The sequence below is a fragment of the Volvox carteri genome, assembly GCF_000143455.1.
Source record: "Volvox carteri f. nagariensis unplaced genomic scaffold VOLCAscaffold_43, whole genome shotgun sequence".
NCBI classification, from domain to species: domain Eukaryota; kingdom Viridiplantae; phylum Chlorophyta; class Chlorophyceae; order Chlamydomonadales; family Volvocaceae; genus Volvox; species Volvox carteri.
Window position 1 is genome coordinate 814,369 of NW_003307586.1, and position 15,800 is coordinate 830,168.

General features: G+C 58.7%; 1 protein-coding gene across 1 annotated transcript; it reads right to left on the reverse strand.

Moving 5' to 3' along the window:
• Positions 1 to 9,359: 9,359 nt before the first annotated feature.
• On the reverse strand, positions 9,360 to 14,968 carry VOLCADRAFT_121318 (uncharacterized protein; the record flags this gene model as incomplete). Its single annotated transcript, XM_002954513.1, has 5 exons — positions 14,862 to 14,968; positions 14,088 to 14,277; positions 10,437 to 10,711; positions 9,863 to 10,037; positions 9,360 to 9,537 (listed from the first exon to the last, which is right to left on the reverse strand). Coding segments are annotated over exons 2-5 (807 nt in total), but the record flags the coding sequence as incomplete, so codon positions are not given.
• Positions 14,969 to 15,800: the final 832 nt, after the last annotated feature.

Here is a 15,800-nt window from a genome sequence, read left to right on the forward strand (position 1 = left end):
GCAGCAGCGGCATGGCCCATCTCCTCCTCCTTCCCCACCTCCTCCCCGTTCCTCCACCTCCCCCCCTCCGCCTCCTCATCCCCTCGGCCGTCATCAGCCCACCAACCCCACCCGCGGTACGCCACCTCCCTCGGCGCCACTGCCGCCACCGCCGCCGCTGGCTGCGGCTACTGCCATTTTGCGACTGGCGAGCTGCACTGGCGGCGCTACAGCCTGCCTCTAGCCCGGCCTCTGACCACCCCCACCACTCCCAACAGTAGCAGCAGCCGCAGTAGCAGTAGCAGTTCCTCTCCTCTTGGGACGGGCGGGGGTGTTACTGAGGGTGTTACTGGGGGTGTGCGTGCGGGGCTGATCGTGCGGCTCCGGCTGTATTGGCCGGACGGGCCGGTGGCGGGGGAGGGCGTGGGGGAGGTGGCTCCCCTCCCGGGCCTGCACAGAGAGACGCTGGAGCAGGCCGAGGTGCAGGTGAGGAGCGGGGAGGCAAGGGGGAGCGGAGCGAGGAATGAACTCGTGTGCTCGTGTGCGTCTGTAAGCACGTGCGGGTTTGTGTCGTGCATCTGTATGTATGCATGTACAGAAAGGACGTCGCGGATGTCGCTCCCGCCAAGACCGTGTATAGATGCAGTAGATGACGAAATGGCCCAACCTTGGTGACCTTGGCGGTTTCCTCAGCCACGTGTTCCTATGCCGTACTTCCCACTTGCACAACCACCTGGTACGGGTACTGCTACTGCCACTGCTTCCAGGTTGCCGTGCTGAGTGGTTTGTTCTCGGGTGGCGTGGAGGTCCCGTCCTCCCTGGCGCTGTTGGAGGGCCGGGTGGGCCGCTGGCTGGGCTCCCGCGTGGGGGTGGACCCCGCCTGGCTGCTGCCCTCCGTAAGGTGAGGTGGGGGGAATAGGACAATTTTTGTTAACGTAGTGAAGTAACCTGGACATTTACTTCATCTAGGATATAAGACCTATTATGATAACCGAATTGAGTCATCAAATAAATAATAATAATAAATAATAATAATAATTATTATTATTATTATTATATTGCTGTTATTATAATGATACTATTATTATTATTATTATTATTATCATCTTAAACGGGGGATAGGGGGGCCTGGACCAGGTCTGGGGAGGGGGTGAGGCTGATCATGGGGAACCGATGTAGCCGCCCGTGAAGCTCCACAAACTGATGATCGGGTTGTGCGTATAGATAGGATGATACTTGCAAAGCGGTATGAGCCGGATTTGTCTGGTCCTGGTCCTGGTCCTGGTCCTGGTCCTGGTCCTGGTCCTGGTCCTGGTCCTGGTCCTGGTCCTTCTCCGCGCCACATGCCTCACCCCGCCTCGCTGAGTCGGCTGCTATCTTTTTCCCTCTTCACTGCTCCCCTCTTCACTCCCCCCTTCCCACTCTGCCTGCTGACCACCACCGCAGATTCGGCGTGGAGTGCGCGCTGCTGTCCGCCCTCGCCGCTGCGATGAAGGTTCCCCTGGCCGACCTCCTAGTGCCCCCGCAGCCATTGGACAACGGCGCCGGGGGCACTAGCACTAGCACTAGCACTAGCACTAGCACTAGCACTAGCAGCAGCAGTACTACTAGTAGTAGTAGCTGCAGCAATAGCGGAGCTGTTGGCTCCGCCCTGGGGTCGGGGGGGACGGTGCTGGTCAACGGGCTGATCTCTCCGCCTGTCAGCGGCAACGACGACGCAGACGCGGCGGCAGCGGCGGAAGCTGCCGTACGGCTGGTTTCGGAGGGTTACACCGCCATCAAGGTCAAGGTGGCTCGCAGGTATGCGGGGTGTAGGATGGCCAGGGGGGGAAAGGGGGTTTGGTGCTCCAAATGTTAAACCTCGATGACCTTCCCGGGGATTTCGTGGCGAAACTGTCCGCGTGATGATTACTAGTATGTTGTCTACCGGATTACTGTATTCTACCGATTCTGGGGACAGCGACTGGCTCGTGCTAGGACTTTGGGGGTTTCCCTTCGAGGCGGGAACAACACACGCATCTAGGCAGCCGCACTTCCACCCCGGGAAAACCCCCGAGATAATTCCCCTTCCCCCCCGCACACACACACACACACACATCCCCCCCGTGTTTCTTCAACCCCCCTGGGCCCCCAACCTACCCCCCCTTTACCTTCATTTCACACACCGCCACTGTTTGTTGGCTCTCTAAAACAGATACCACCATAAAACCACCACCAACAGTAATAAGCTACAGTAACAACAGCAACAGCAACAGTGACAAGAAATGCCACCACCACCACCCCTTCGACTGTTTTCAGACCCAAGCCGGAGGCCGACGCACTCGTCATGGCGGCTATCCGCCGGGCAGTGGGGCCCTATGTGGTCCTGCGGGCGGATGCCAACCGGGGTTGGGTTGCTCCAGGGGCGGCCACCGCCTTCGGTCGGGCGCTGGCGGCGGCCGGGGTGGAGGTGCAGTACGTGGAGGAGCCCACTGCCGACCCACGGGACATGGCAACATTCTTTTCCGAGACAGGTTAGAGGCAACTAATAGCAGGGAGGTGGGAGGGAAGGCGAAGGAGGAGGATTCTGGCGAGAGAATTTGGAGTTGAGGGTGGTATCGGGTGCGGTGACGCGGAGACCCTGGGTGGTGACGTCAGGATTGAATCCCCTCCTCCCTAACGGAATGAATGAACTTTAGCCCAAGTAGGCTAAACAAACTATTTATAACTAACTGATTATAGCTAACTATAGCTAACTGAATAACTGAACTATAGCTTACTGAATAACGTGCAACCAACTAACTAAATTAACTAATTAACGAACTGACTAACCAGGTATTCCGGTAGCTGCGGATGAGTCACTGGACGAAGGGCTCCTCTGGACATCTGCTACTGCCGCAAATGGCAGCAGTGGTAGTGGCGTTGGAAGTGGCAGCTCCGGAGCCCTGGGTCGCGGCAGCGCCGCCGCCGCCGCTGCTGCTGGGTCGTACAGCGCCGCCGGCTTGCCGACGGACCCTATGTCGGGCCTGGCGGCGGTGGTGGTTAAGCCGGCGGTGCTGGGGGGGCTGGAGGCGGCGATGGAGGCGGCTCGTTGGGCTCAGCAGCGGCGGGTGCAGGTAAGGGGGGCGTGCAAAGGGTATTTCATGTCGTACATGTACGGCATCCTTGTGTACAACATCCATTACTTGCCGCTCCGCTGTGCACGGTTGGTCTCTTTCTTTTCCCCTAGCCCACACGCGAGCCCCGGCTCCTCTCTCCCCGCGTGAGAGAGAGAGAGTGTGCGTGTGTGTGTGTGTATGTGTATGTGTAACTCCGGCTCCAATTACCTTGACCCGCACGTGGTTTATAACTCGGTGCCCTCCCGCCCTGAACCCCCGCCCCCTTTCCTTTCATAGGTGGTGATCAGTTCGGCGTTTGAGAGCAGTGTGGGACTGGCGGCCCTCATGCAGCTGGCGGCGGCAGTGGACGCAGCCGCTGGCGGCGTCGGCATCGGCGGCCATGCTGCCGTACATCACGGCCTGGGCACGCTACAGTGGTTTGCTAGCGACGTTGCCGTCGAGCCGGTCGAGATGGCGCCGCAGCTGCTGCCGCCGGGGTTGCCGCCGGCCCCGGGAAGCTCCGCCGTTACCGCAGCGGCTGCGGCGGCGGCCGGGCCGGCGGCTGGCGGGGACTTCCTCCCTCTCCAGGCCGTGTGTGGGACGGTTGAGCAGGCGGACCGTGTTTTGCTGGTGCGTGCATTTGCATGTCCATCTCCTCCCTAGTTGCTTCACATCTGCAGACGGAGGGAAGTGCGTGTGTGCGCCACACTTACCCACTCCGTATAAACCCTAAGAGGGGAGCCCGGGCTTCAGCTTCAGCCGGTTTATGACACTACCCGGCTCTACCTGCTGCCTGCTTCATCGCACCTGGTGTGGCGGTTTGTTGCGCCTTTGATTGTTGTCCCTCCTTTGACCATCACCTTGCTTTGCCTTGCGTGGGTGCGATGGGTTCTGTGTGTCCTAAATCTGAAGGTGTGGCTGAATGTGCTGTGTGCTCCTGACGGGGTGTGATGTACGGCCGCTGCCACTCGCAGGCGTGTGGTGCAGGGAGGGGTCTGCGAGAGGAGGTCCTGCTGCCCGGGGGACCTAGGAGTGGGGCTCACAGGGCCGCCAGCACCAGCACCAGCAAGATGGACCCATGGGTCGGTCCCCACCCGCACGGTGGAGTGCTGGAGCGCCCCTTCGTCCTGGAGGTGGAGGTGGGGATGGCACCGAGGGCGGGCTCCACGGCAGGCATCTCGCTCGTGCAGGTGCATGGCCTGGAGGTACGGCCGCCTTCCTGCCTGGCGTCGTCGTCGTCGTCGTCGGCGGCGGCGGAGGAGGAGGAGGAGGAGAAGCGGGAGGGGGAGGAGGCTGCATGCAATGGCAGCAGTAGCTGCGGCACAGGCAAGCATGACCGTCGCAAGCGGCCGTTTGTCTTCCTTCACGGCTTCCTGGGCAGCAGCTCCGACTGGCTGCCGCTGATGCGCGCGTTGGCGGTGGCGGGGCACCGCTGCGTCGCAATCGACCTGCCAGGACATGGCGGCACGCTGCCGCCCCTCGGTCACGGCGATGCTGAGGTGGCGGTCGCTGCTGGCGCTGGCGCTGGCGGTGGCGGTGTCGGCGGCGGTGGCGGTGCTGCTACAGGGGCCCAAACGGGGCTGCACAGCATCCCTGGAGCCGCAGCTTGTGTGCATGCGGCTGTACAGCAGCTAGGTGTGGAGGGGGCTGTGCTGGTGGGCTACAGCCTCGGAGCTAGGGTGGCGCTGCAGGTAGGCCGGGTGGGTTGGGGTGGGGTGGGGTGGGGGAATGCGGATGGGTGGTGGATGTGATGGGAGCACACGTGATAGGGCCTGAATGATAATAGCAATGATGATGGTGGTAGTGATGAGGCCCTCCCCTGCCCTCTCCGCGGTCGTCCCGTTTGGGTGTGGGGCGGCGGAGGGGGAGACTGGGGGGTGGCTGGTACGTGACAAGGGCTGTCCTCGGTGGTGCGGTTGCGGGCCCTGGCCTCCTTTTGGGGCTTGAAGCGGTTTTTGTGGTTGCGGGTTGGTGTGCAGCTGATGTTGTTGTTGTTGTTGGTGGTGGTGGTGATGATGATGTGGTGGTGGGAAAAGGGAGTGACGGAGTGCGCAGGCAGCAACTCTTATGCCCTACGTCACCACTCACCTGCATCTTCCTGAGCTGCTTTCGACCCCCTCCGGGTTTCCTTTCCTCTCCGCCACACACAGCGCCCGCACAGCTCCGTGATGCCACGAGTTTACCTCGCGCGTGCCCACCGATGAAACCCCGAACCCCCGACCCCCCCCCCCATCCCCTCCGGCCGACGGCAGGCCGCAGTGGACGGTGGCGCCACGACGGCGATTGCACCTGGCGCAGATACCTCTCACCACAGCAATGAGGATAACGGTAACGGTAACGGCATCGACACGGCCAGAAGTGGCAGTTGTAGCAGCAGAAGCAGTAGCACAGCACGGTCACTGTGGTCAGGTGTCGTACTCGTGTCCGGCACTCCAGGCATCAAGGTACGATCGGGACGGGTCCGCTGGTAGCGTGTGGTGTGAACCTATCTATGGGGGGAGGGGGGTATTGGACCTCGGCAGCTGGGCGTCGATGGTGATGTGATTACCTGTGGACACCTAACCCACCTACCTACCTACCTACCTACCCACCTACCTACCTACCTACCTACCTACCTACCTACCTACCCCGCTACCTAGGCCGCCCTGCTTGGCAATCTCACACATCCACCGACCTCACCGACCCACCCAAAAACGCCAACCCTCAATTATCCTAAAATCCTCAAACCCTCAAACCCTCCAGGATCCCGCAACAGCCGCTGCTAGAGCCGCCAACGACGACCGCCTCGCGCAATTACTGGTCCACGGCGGTCTGGAGGACTTTGTACGGCGGTGGTACGAGCAGCCTCTTTGGGCATCCCTGCGCCGCCATCCAGCGTTTGGACGTATGCTGTCGCTCCGTCTCGCTGCCGCTATCCCTACCGGCGCCGCTTCCAGCTCCCCCCGCGAGTCCTCGAGCAGCGGCAATGGCAGCGGTGCTGTGCCGGCTGAGGGTGCTGCGGCGCAGCTGGCGGCGGCCCTTAGCGGCATGAGCACCGGCCGCATGGTGAGTGTGAGTGTGCGGGTGGGGATGTGGCTGTCAGGTCACGGCATGTGCGCAATGGTGACGTGGCCAGAGCTACCTAACATGACGACCTCCGCAGTCGTCTGTAGGAGCGACCGGCCGTACCGGTGTTGTTGTTTGGAGAGATCTCGGCCGGTTTAAGGACCCCTCGTTGAAATACCATTAACCCCCGTGTCGCCCGTCCCCCTGATGGCCTCAACCGGTTGGGTTTAATCCGTGTATGTGTTTGTATATGTGTTTGTATGTGTGTGTGATCTCAGGCTCCCTTGTGGGACCGTTTGGACCCATGGGTCGGACCCCCCGTGGTGCTGGCGGTCGGAGATCTGGATGTCAAGTTCGTCGACATCAACACCTACACCCTAGCGCGACTGGTTCGACAACGCACGGTGACGGCGGTGGCTACAGCCGCTGCTACAACTTCTTCCGTACATGCAACAGCAGCAGTGGCGCCGGCGCCGGCGATGGCTCTTTCGGGACAGCGTCCGGAGCTACGGCAGCAGCAGCAGGAGGCCGTCGGCCGGGCAGGCAGTGCTATGTCGGTTTCGGAGCAGCTAGAGCAGCTCGGCCATGCACTTGTACGGTTAAAGGGTGTGGGGCATGCCGTACACGTAGAGGCCCCAGAGCGGTTATTGGATGTGCTGCGAGAGACGGTTGGGGCCCTGGAGCGGTTGGAGGCGGCTGGGGGCTAATGACAGGGAAATAAGATATGTATGAGGCGACGGGGACCACAGATATGTTGTTGCGGTGTGGGGGGTTGGGAGGAGTATGGAGTGCGGTGCAGCTGATGCGAGGTGCATCTTGAGCGGGGGGGTAATTTAATTTCTGTCCGGAGTCTTGGGGCGGTGGGTGGGCGGAAGGTCCGCCGAAGTAGATTAACTTAACAAGAAGCCGCCCGAAATTTTGGGGTTTTCGGATAGTAGTTCGACCTCTAGGTTAGGAGGTATTGTTAAGGTCGGATTAGGTTTTGGGGTTGCAGGCTGCAAATCCGGTTGCTGTGGCTAAATTAGGTGAGAACCTTTGTAAAGGGGTTGGAAAGGGTTATATATGTTATATCGTGTGGTGAATGGATTCAGGGAGGGTCACGGGAAGGGGGTAGTACTATCTGAGACACGGTGGTAGTACGTGTCGCTTTTGCGGCGGCTGTGCTCACCTCCTCGAGTGGAGAGGTGACGAGTGGAGATTTCTCTCGCAGCGCTGTAGGGCTGCTAACTCTTTTGGCTCTGCGTGATTGGCGGTAGGAAATGAGGTGTATACGAGGTTGCGGAGTGAACGAATCGTTAATATTGTACTTTTATGATGTGTGGGACAGGGGGGGGTCATGTCTTCACCCTGCGGCCGCTACCCGGCAGACCCTGCCTTCCCCGGTATTTCGGGGCGCCCTCATCTAGTCGCCACAGTCAACTTCTCAGTGAATCGCTCAGGTTCCGAATCCACCACCGGGGCATCCAACGGAATCTGCCGGATCAATGGCGGCTCAGATCCATTCCTGGTCAGCTCGCAAGTTAACTTTATCCCAGGTCACCACCGTCCATCGACTAGGGGCACTTTACTTTCCACCATCGGAAGAATTTTCCACTTTGACAGGTCTTTTATGTTTTATTTTCCCCTGTACTGCGTTAAGCGATGGACAGTGGCGGTCTTCATTATGTTATTTTTGCGTTGCTGAAAATTTACAGACTAAGGCGCTAGATTGACCTTGCTGGTGAGCTTTGTCTCAGCTGATCTTAGCTGCTAGGAGTGATGAGGGACCTTTTTTTATGAGTGGTGCGAACTGGTGTGGGCTGGCCCCCGAGTATGAGAGTGCGAGTGCGTGATAACTGAGGGGGTGTTTGGGGCCGCACAGCACAGCGGCAGAGCACAGCGAATGGTCGGATGTGCGAATAAACAATAAGGGCAAGGAGGTAGCGAGGTAAAGAGTTTCAGTGGGGTCGAGCGGATCACGGTCCACAACCCCTTGTACCCGGCGTGTGGCGTTATCGTTCACCTGCACTTGGGCCCCACTGGGGCTGCAGCGAGGTGGGAAGTTCAGCGCCTCCGCTGTGGGGATCACTTTTCCGCTGTCGGCGCAATCGCATTCCGGGTTTCGTTCAGCAGTCTTGCGCCCTTCCTTGCGCACCCTCGCCTGGGATGCGGTGTTCTCTTCGGCTAGGTCTTTAATGGCAGCTTATCCAGCTCAGGGTGTTGCTGGGTTGGCATCGCGTTCAGGGTGCTGTTTGCCTGTGTTGCGTGTCAACGCTGACAACAATTGTGCGTGCAGCCGTTTGGGAAATGCGGTCTTGGGTGGGCTGCTGCGGTTGCGGTGATCCCTGGTAATTCTTTTGCGACTTTGGTTGTTTGGTTCCCCGCCCCCCTTGATCTTATCAACTCTTAAAAGGTCGCAGCATGACGATGCGCACGCGACCCTAATCGCAGCTCCCTCACACACACGCGCCACCGTTACAACGCATAAGGCATCTCCTATACCTTATCTAAGCCTGGCACAGACAGCTGGAACGAAGTAACCAAACTAAAATCACGCGCACACAAAGAAGCCTTCGCCCGCATGTACCCGCGAGTCGCTAAAAATGTATAATACCACACCTACTCCGGCCAATAACTAAGGCTACCCCTCATCACCACATCAAGCCTCCTCCCGCCGCGTCCATTTCCTGTAGCCCTCACGTCGTCGTGCTACCACCTCCTCCTCCTCCCTTCCAAGCAGCTGCCGATAAAAAACACCCCTTGCTGACATTCTCCTCTCGTAGCCCAGCCTGTGTGGTGTCATATCAATTTTTGGCACCTCCACCTCGGCGGCTTCCTCCGGCTGCAGCACCGCCCGGGGCAGCGGCAGCGGCGGATGGCTTGGCTCGTTGCTCCCGCTTCGGTTTCCCCCTCCAGAAGAGCCGCAACGGCGAGCCTGGGAACCCTGCGGAGTGTGGGGCGGCGGCGAGAGTGACCCGGTGACTTGCCGACTAGGGAAGGGGCGCAAGGAGGAGGCGCACGTCGGAATGCACCAGTGCAGCCAGCGACGCCCAGTGGTCTAGCGTAAAGCTTTGGCAAATGGTCTTGGCGTCGCGGCGCGGAGGATATACAGCATACAGCAGCTGTACTTCATTCCTACCTCCCCCCCGTCCCTCTTTTCCCCTTCCGGACCACCTGTGCTCACCGATGTTGTCCCGTAGCTGCCTCTCCATGTAGCGCCGGTAATCATCTGGGAAGAGCTTCTCGTCATTGACGAAGAAGACAAAGGAGGGCGGCCGCGTGCCCGCCTGCGTGGCGTAGTAGATGCGGCCCTTCCGCAGCGACCCCCGCTGTGTGGGCGGCGCCTTCCACTGGGTGGCCTCGCGCAGCACCATGTTGAGGGTGGCGGTGGGCACTCGGCGGCGGTGCTGCTTACCGGCGTCCAGAACCGCCTCCAATACGTCCTCCACATGTCGACCTGACCGCCGCGTGTGTGTATGAGGGGGGGTTGCCGTGCGCGGGCAGGGGGGTTCGGTAACCGCGTGGCTGGTGAGTGGGGTACGGCTGTGTATGTCTCTCACAAAAGGTTAACTCAATCCGCATAGTACATATTGATGATGTTGTTGTTTAACTATGCAAAGTTCTACGGCAACTCCAGCAAGCCTGAACCCATCAAGCCTAGGGCCCGTTCGGGCGCGGTTTTGGTGCATTTGTTGTCCCTACCCCTTAAATCCCGGGCGCGCCATCCAGCACATACACTCACCACCATCAACTACCCGCCCACCCACCCCACCCTCGCTCACCGCTTATGGCGGAGGTGCACACCACACTCGCCCAGCTAACGTGGCGCAGCTGGGTCTTCACGTTCTCCGCCATCTTCTCCACACTCCAGATGCGGGGATCCACACGGTCCCACTTGTTCACAACCACCACCACTGACTTGCCCTCCGACGCGAATAGCTCACTCAGACGGAAGTCCTGCTTGGTAAGGTGAGGTGAGGTGATGTGCAGGTGCAGGGCCGGGGCCACATTGGTTAAGCGACGGGACTCGGTGAGTGCGCGGGCGGCGGCGGCGGGGGGGAGGCGGTATGCGCAATAAGTGCATCTCAACAGGGAGGAAGGGAGCCCAAGGCCTGCACGGTGCGGCTGCCGGGGTGGTGAAAGGAACCAGCCACAGATCAACTTGCCTTTCCCTCAAACACATTCAGTCCAAGTACTACTACAGAACACATCAGCTCGCGTCGCAGTTTGCTAGGTGGTGCAGTGTCAGCCGGTCCGTCTCCACCAGCCGCTAAGGGTCGCGGCCATTCGAGGAACCCCGTTAAGCCAAATCCAACCTCTCCCCACCCGCCCGCCCTGTAGGCGTAGCCAGCCCACCTGCTGCGTGACTCCCTCCACCGCGTCAATCACCAGCACCGCCACGTCAGCTCGCCGTACCGCCCGCATGGCCCGGTCGACCGACAGCTGTTCTGCACCGTCGGGGCTGTCCGCCACACGCGACCGCTTGCGGATACCCGCCGTGTCAATGAGCGTCAAGCGCTGGCCCCCCGGCAAAGTCACGCGTGTGTCCACCGCGTCGCGGGTGGTTCCGCTGAGGTCGCAAACTATGGAGCGCTCCTCCCCCGCAATGGCATTCAGGAGGCTGCTCTTACCTGTGCAGGACGCAGACGAGGAAAAAGGGATGGGGGAAAGAGGAGAAGGAAGGTGGGGAAAGCGTGGGAAGGTTGGGTATGTGATAGACAGGGAGTTGTATTGTGAAAGGTGGCTTTGGGCGCGTAATTGGGGGACTTGTCTTCATTCGGCTTGTGCGTTGTACGCTCTTGTACGCTCTTGGCACCGACGTTCATGACATAATGGACCTTGCTGCAAAATGCTGGAGAACCCATATGTACGCGTGTGTGTGTGTGTTACACCTCGGTCTTTTGTGCAAAAGGCAGGGGATCTTCTGCAGTTTTTGAACCTAGACTTTAGGCGCAGGGTCTACTGGGGTCCCCGCTGAGCGCCTTCCGTGCTAAGGACGTACGTTCTGCAGCGAGACATGGGGTGTATGGGCCGGACCTCGCGGCAGCGAAGTCACAACCGCCTGATGACACATAAGTAGGGCGAAAACTATACGTTAAAAGGAGCAGTCTTTGTCGGTTTTGCTGATTTATTAGACTGCTTGATTTGTGTCAACTAACGGGCTTCAACCTTCATCACCTGCGTAATATTCCGCTGACGTTTAAACCCATAAACATTGGACAGTGCTTATCTTAACTTGTTAAAGTTCGCTTGCACCAGCACGACAGACAGGCGGAGAAGACAATCCCAGCCGAAACGAGATAGGAAATACTGTAAGTTTAGCAGGTCGTCTTCAGAGGTGGATAGGCTGCCACCGGGCCCCGTTCCCCAATGCGGCCAAGCTTCAACAAAATAAAGGGAAAGCTGCACACAGTCGGAAGTCCGGACTCCGGAAGGACAAGAGCTGGCCCAAGAGTCACCAGCCCCTCATCAGGGTTGGGCCCCCACTCTGCGCCTGCCGCGCCACTGAACGAGTGCTTTCCACACAGCCGTTTGCTACAAAAGTATACACGCATCAAGCCATCACTTCCCGATCTTCTAAGTTCAAGGAGAGCGCATCGTCCATGGGTGCCACGTGCAGAGGAGCGAGGGTACGGCAATGGGACGCAAGCCCGCAGCAAAGTCATCTCGCCCAAGCGAGAACTCGCTGCGCCCGTCGATGAAATCTCCAGCCAGCCTTTGACACACCTTACGTGTGCCACTTATCCCATATTCAAGTCACGTTGACAACGCAACCTTAAACGACACTCTCAATCAGCCTTCTCTGCGCGCTGCTGCGAAAGAAACCTTTGAAATAAGCCGAGACTAACAAGACCCGTGCTAAACTCTCAAGATGCCCGGCCATGCTGCATTCCGCGACAACGTATAATCATTCCACGTGGTAAGACAATCGGCAACCAGAACCAATAAACCGCGAAGGGGCCCCGCGCTCACGGGGCTGCACGGCAGCACCAGCACGGCGTGCGCCTTGGGATGCGCATTACCGGTATTGGCTTTGCGTTCAGTACACTCAGCACAGCAGGGTAAAAAGGACGATACGAGCTTTGCGTAGAAGGCCGCTTACGCGTGGCAGCCCATGTTCTTTTGTCCATACGCATACAGCGTGCGCACCCCCAGGCGGAGATGGAGACCGAGGGCTACATCATCGCCAACGGAGCGTACAACGTATTTGTACATTATGTACACATGTACACCTCCTGAGTTTACTTACACTCGCCTCACTGCCTAAAATCTATATCTTTACAGGCCCTAATCCCAAGCCTACAGTTTTGCGACTGAACGGGATGGGGTGGTGATGACGACCTAAGTGGAAAGCAGCCAAGGAAGACAGCCATGCGACTCTGAACTCACTGCCATTATGGTGGCAGAGCAAACATGGTTCTCGCAGACGGGTCCACCGACACGGTGCAGCTCTCCCTTCCCTAACACTCAACCCGAGCCCACGCTGAATACGCCCCGTTCAAAAAACATTGCCAGCGTGCAACCAGCTGTTGCTGCCGCGTCTGCTGTTAAGCGCAAGTTTTTTCGACAATTCCAACGGCAGGCAGGAAGGCTCAAGCCCCTTTCTCAAAGCCAAGCCATCTAGACGTAAGAAATCGGGCCCTCTAGGCTGCCCTCTGCGAACTGTCGCACAATGGGCTCGTCGGTTGTGTCGAACTCCTCGACAGAGCCCTCCCACACCACCCGGCCCTGGTGGAGGAAGATGATTCGGTCAACAGCACGGCGGATGGTGCTGTGCTGATGCGTGACGACGATGTAGCTGGAGATACCGCTGGTCTTGCCTTCAAAGTCGGCATCGGTGACATGCAAGCTGCGCATGAGATCCTCAACCACAGTGGAGGCCACGGGGTCCAATCCTGCCGTGGGCTCATCGTACATGATGACCTGCTCCGTGTCACTGCGCAGGTCGGACACAACTGCGCGGGCCAGCGCAACGCGCTTCTTCATGCCGCCGGACAGTTCGGCGGGATAAAGGTTCTCCACACCACGCAGACCAACTTTGGCCAAGCTGTCAGCCACGAGCTCCTTAATTTTCTCTTCTGGCAATGTGCTATGTTCGTAGAGCAGGAAGCCAACGTTCTCGCCGACGGTAAGGGAATCGAAGAGTGCCGCATTCTGGAAGACCATGCCCACGCGAAGATGGCCCTCATCTGCCTCATCAGAGAGCAAACCCTTGCGCTCCTTGCCCTGAATCTTTATCACACCCCGATCAGGTTGTAATAGACCCGCTGCCAGCCGCAGCGTAGTGGATTTCCCAGTGCCCGAGGCACCAATTATACCGACTGCCTCGCCGCGGCGAATTTGGAAGGTTGCCCCACGAAGAATAGGTTTCTCTCCGAAAGATTTGTAAACGTCATGAAATTCAATTAGGACGTCATCGCCCACTGCTGCTGGCTGCTGTTCTTGCTGCGCCGCTGCGACACTCTCGCCTTCCGTAAGAGCTACTTGCAAGCCAAGCCATCGGCTTCGATGCTTTTGCGTGCATTGAGCAAAACGTGGTACGCCCAGAGATACGTTCCTTCTGAGTGGCAAGTTTGCACTAGATGGCGCTGAGGTGGACGGCACTGGAAAGCACCTCATTTTGCCAAGTCGTTTGTCAACAGATAAGCATCAAAGGAAACTATTTATATTGAGGCTTTATTGCTGAGCAAAATGTTTTTCCCTTTCGTGTTTCCGTGCTGACCTGGCCGTTACCCCCTTTCACAGATCCTTCCTAAAATACTCATCGATGGTACATTGCATGCCGAATACAATTGCTGTTTTTAAGAAGTGCGAGAGGATAAGTTGTACAATGGGCCCCGATCTTAGGGCAGCTTTGTCAGAGTGTGAACCCCCACACCAGCGTCGAACTGCTTACGTGCCACCCTCCCCATGCCATCCCTTAGCAACCGCACCTCCCTTCTCACAAGTACTCTCACGCCTGCTCCACACACTTCCCCGGAATTACATCAACAAAACCAAACTCACCCACGTTGGGTCGCCCCACAATGGCCACCGCCAGGGGCTGCTCCTCCGCGTCGTCCTGCTCCAGGCCAGTCGGCGGCGGCAGCAGCTCCGCGAGCGCATCCAACATTTCGCCCGTGCCGGTACCGGTGATAGCAGAGACGGCGTGGGGCTGTAGGCCCGTCACCCAAAAATCCGCCACCATCTGGTCGGCCTGCAATGATCAATCGAACGCACAGAAATGCATGTCCTCTAGCCAAACGACCTCCCTACAAGGCTTATCACGTTGACATGACTGCGATGCAACGAACAAGCCCAAGAGCTGTGCTGGTGCACAGGGTCGCCAAGTCCTAGACAGAGACAAGGCCGGCGACCCGGAAATTTAATATTGCTGCAGGTGCTCTAGGCTGCTAGGGTGCTATCACCGACTCCAGTTTCAGCTCGCACGCATGCACGCACCCTCTCGCCGATTGAGCACAAGGAACAAGCTCCAGAAGATGGGAATCTCAAGACCACAGGAACCGGGTAAATGTCACATCAGCTACAGACAACGCCAGCCCAGCTATGCAAGTAACTGCAGGCAAACTAACTACCACCACCGCCACTACCACCAGCACCAGCACCACCACCGCTACCCAGCTCCAGGATCTGACGTGTCCCAGAGCACAGCCCCAAGCCGCCCTCCAATACACGCCGATTAACCACCACTATGGTGGATGGTACTGAATCGACGTATCGACCACTGCACCCCTCGGTCCTGCCGCTGCTGATGTTGCGCAAGTACAAAGTACGCCGCACGGCAGTGTAAGCACTTGCCTTCGCGACGTTCTCGCACTTGTTCACTGCCAGCAGCACCTGCTTGGCGGGGTGGTTGGCGCGCAGCCAGGCCAGGATCTCCTCATCACCTGCCTGAGGAAGAGCGAGGAGGTGGACCCAACAAAGGAAAAGAACGGAATATGAGGTGTCGGATCGCGAAAAAAGGCACACATGGAAGCGAAAGCCCATTATTCCAATGACTCCAACACAAGGAGGGAGGCGCCAAGAGAAGCAGAGCAATTGAAGGAGAGCGAAGCACAGGACAGGGGCGGGACAGAGGCCTGGTTTGGCGTCAGAGGGGACGTCAGAGGAGATGGAGAGGTCTCCAAGTCCCTTTTATAAAAGCAAGTTCCTCCTTGGAAAGGTGGGGCCCCCACGGTCGAGAATACCTGGCCCGGCAGCTGGCTGGCCAAGCGCCCAACGGCCCGATCCAACTGCGCATCAACCCTCAAACTTACCTTAGCCCCACTTCAGATGTGATTGCGTTGTGCTGCGCCACTTCTCCCCCGCCCTCATCCCCACCCCCTCACCTGCAGCCCTGCCTGGCCGTCCACCAGCAGAACCACCGCATCCGCCTCGGCCACACCTGCGCAGGGAGAGAAAGAGAAAAGGGGGAGAAGGTGCGTTTTGGTGGCGCATGCAGAACCGGCGCAATGTGTGCTGAAGGCAGCAAGGGCCAGCCGGGCCCCTAGGTGCGGGGTGCTGTAGGTCTCGCGCACACACACTCGTGCAGAGGGTACGCCGCTCCCCGTTATGGAGCACCTCTAATCAGCTAACGCCGTTCAGTGCGGGCTAGCATTTCCCACCGTGGAACAGGTACTAACAACGGGGCCACGCAGGGAGAGTCACACACATATACACGAAAACACGCACACGCACACAAACGGCCCAGTTTCTGAAAACACATGCACCAACATCGTT